This window comes from Aphanomyces astaci, assembly GCF_000520075.1.
Source record: "Aphanomyces astaci strain APO3 unplaced genomic scaffold supercont1.166, whole genome shotgun sequence".
Classification (NCBI taxonomy): Eukaryota; Oomycota; class Saprolegniomycetes; order Saprolegniales; family Verrucalvaceae; genus Aphanomyces; species Aphanomyces astaci.
In genome coordinates, this window is record NW_009798429.1 from 24,411 (window position 1) to 27,540 (window position 3,130).

Here is a 3,130-nt window from a genome sequence, read left to right on the forward strand (position 1 = left end):
TTGTGGATGGATGTCCACCGAGTTTAACACTCGACAAAACCTCAGATCCAACCCAATGTGGCCCGTGTCGACTAGGGAACTTCAACCCAATCTTGAATGACTATTACCAATGGCTTCTACGCCGTTTTTGCATTTCATTCACGTGACGGAATGGCCAGCATTACATGATAGAGGTTTTGACTCGAACAATAACGAGGTGTGATTGGGCAATACAAAGTTATCCTAAATTGGTTAAGGGCTCCTCTGGATACCACGCCATAAAAATATGCCAAAACTCGAAATGAGATTTTACAAAATTTGTCCAATATACAAACGCAACACAAAAAGAAGAGATGGTGAAACCGTCTGGATACCAACATCACTCACGTTTCATCCGGATTCAAACTTGCGCGCCAAAACGATGGTCACGACCATGATGATCCTGCTTCGTCGGCGGCGCCTCAAGCGACGTCGCATGATGTTGATGTCATACCTGGTCTACCACTACTCCGCCTACCTCTTGAAGACGTCAAAGCGGGTCTCCATCTTGTCGGGGGCTTTGTGGGTTGCCGAAATAACGTTACTGCAAGGAAACAGGATGCCTTCGAGGAGACGTTTCGAATGTCCCGTGATGCGTATGGTGGACTGCTGCACGATCTCGTCCAACGTCCAAAGGTCCATCTGTGTGCTGTGGGGTTGCAGCGGTTTTCGAAATGCGCCGTTTTGACAGAACATTGATGTTGAAGTGGTCACATGGACGTCTGTCTTTACATGAGAAATTGACCATTTTGGTCCATTTTTTTATGCCATAATTCGTGAACTTTCTTGCTATAATTTTGTAATATTTCCTTTGGATTTTGTGGTATCCAGACGAAACAACTTCGCAACTTTGTCATTTCACCATTTTATAGAGATCTTCGTCATTTTATGCCATAATTCGTGGTATCAAGAGGAGCCCTAATTGGTTTTTTACGTTACCGTATTCCGTAATACGAGCTGACAGTGACGTATCGATATCCGAATGCGGATACATGGATGGGGACTTTGGTTTTCGAGTTAGACATACAATACTACATATACATGCAAGTCACCATTTTACAAAACAAATATAGTTTTTACAAGGGCATAAAATCATACAGGGTATAAAATACCTTGCTCGCTACTGATAACCAATCAGATAAGTTCAGATTTATTGATCTCATCACAATGATCTACTTACTCTGTCCGAAAATAGTTACCCCACACGGAATATTTTAGAAATGAACGTGAAGTTGGTCGAATTATTCCATTCTGAAAACAGATGCATGTTTACAGCACACCAATAGCATCGCTTCATACCAAACTACACCCAATCACAACAGATTAAGCCACACAAAGCCCCAATACTTAAACCTATACAACTTGGACGATTTGTCTCAAACGGAGGTATCCGGATGTCCGGTTACGATTACCGGATAAAACAAACGTTATCCGTATCAACCAGCGTGTCAAGGTTGGCAATCCAAATGCGCGCCAAGAAGGACCTCACGGACAACAATCGAACTACAATCCTGCATCAGCTTCTCGCGCGGAGGGTTGATCATAAGACATTGCCACGAGGTGCCTTAGCAGACGTCGCCGTCTCCTTTGGTGTTGACCGAAGCACGGTTCGCCGAATCTGGCTTTCGGCACCGAGCTGCAGTCGACCTGTCCGACAAGCTTCGCCCGTGCCAGCCTGTCTGCTCAAGGAGAAAGGTCGTTCTGGCAGGAACCTGAAGCACGACTCTGTTGCTGCCCGTCTCAAACTCGTGCCCAAGACTCGACGGTCCATCGCTGCCGCTATGTCCATGCCCAAGTCGACCCTGCAAGACTACTATCGGCGAGGAATTTTCGTGAAATACTCTAGTACGGTCAAGCCGACACTGACGGATTCCAACAAGGCCGTTCGACTCAAGTGGGCAGCCGACACTGACGGATTCCAACAAGGCCGTTCGACTCAAGTGGGCAATTGACCATGTTCACCCGATGGGACCGACCGACTACAACTTCGACAGAATGATGGACTGTGTCCATGTGGACGAAAAGTGGTTCTTCGTCACGCGAGTTCACAAGTCGTATTATCTTGCACCCGACGAAGTCCCTCCTCATCGCACGGTCAAGTCCAAAACGTTCATCACGAAGGTCATGTTTCTGTCAGCCGTTGCCCGACCACGTTGGGACCACGACAAAGGTGAGTGGTTCGACGGCCAGATCGGCACATGGGATTTACGGAGCGAGTTCCGGAGTTGCGTGGAAGCCGCAATAGACCGGCTGGAACCATGGTGACGAAGCCGGTCAGCGTGACTCGCGAAGTTACACGACCATGCTTCTCGACAAGGTCATCCCCGCTATCAAAGCGAAATTGGTCCCAAGGTGAGACCCAAGGGAGTGATAATCTAGCAGGACAACGCCAAGCCTCACGTTCCCCATCGGACCCTCGCATCGTTGCTGCGTGCACCGGCGGCGGGTGGGCCATGCAAGTGAGGTTCCAGCCACCCAACTCGCCAGACCTCAACGTGTTGGACCTGGGGTTCTTTCGAGCGTTGCAGACTCTTGAAGAACGGAACTATTCGCGCAACATTGACGACATCATTGCTGCAACCGATGAAGCGTGGCAGGATGTCGACATGATGACGTTGAACGCCAACTTTCTCACGTTGCAATGCTGCATGCAAGAGGTAATGTGCGTGGAAGGCGACAACGGTTACAAAATCCCGCATATGAAGAAGGCGAAACTGGCTGCTGTGGGTATGTTGTCCGAGGTTATTTGCGTTGATCGTGACCTGTTTGATGACGGGTGTCGACTACTCAGTGCTACTGATATCGACAAGAAGATCGACGAATTGGCACTTGAAGTGGCACAGGCGATGGACATGAGCGAATTCAGCTCGCAAATGGAGAAACTCTCTGTTGACGGTGAGCTGGAGGATGACATTGACTTGGATCTGGCGCTGCTTCTGGGCATCAAACACTTGTTGTAATGTATGTTGCGCGTAATCCATTGGTCAGATTAGAGGCATTTCTTACAGTAGTACACTTGAGGCAACTTTTCTCGTATCTCAGTTTTTCAGTTTGGGGTAACTATTTTCGGACAGAGGTAGTATGTAACAAGTTGGGTTGATCACAGCTTCGA

The 3,130-nt window shown here is 48.1% G+C and overlaps 2 protein-coding genes across 2 annotated transcripts; both read left to right on the plus strand.

Annotated features, from left to right (window-relative positions):
- Positions 1-1,484: 1,484 nt before the first annotated feature.
- On the plus strand, positions 1,485-1,970 carry H257_18448 (hypothetical protein; the record flags this gene model as incomplete). The annotated part of the gene is made up of 1 exon (XM_009847504.1): positions 1,485-1,970. The coding sequence occupies one exon, from the start codon at positions 1,485-1,487 to the stop codon at positions 1,968-1,970; it is 486 nt and encodes a 161-aa protein (XP_009845806.1).
- Positions 1,971-2,016: 46 nt separating this feature from the next.
- H257_18449 (hypothetical protein) lies at positions 2,017-2,978 on the plus strand (the record flags this gene model as incomplete). Its single annotated transcript, XM_009847505.1, has 2 exons — positions 2,017-2,279; positions 2,336-2,978. 2 exons carry the CDS (start codon positions 2,017-2,019, stop codon positions 2,976-2,978), a joined length of 906 nt encoding a protein of 301 aa, XP_009845807.1.
- Between the last annotated feature and the right edge of the window lie 152 nt (positions 2,979-3,130).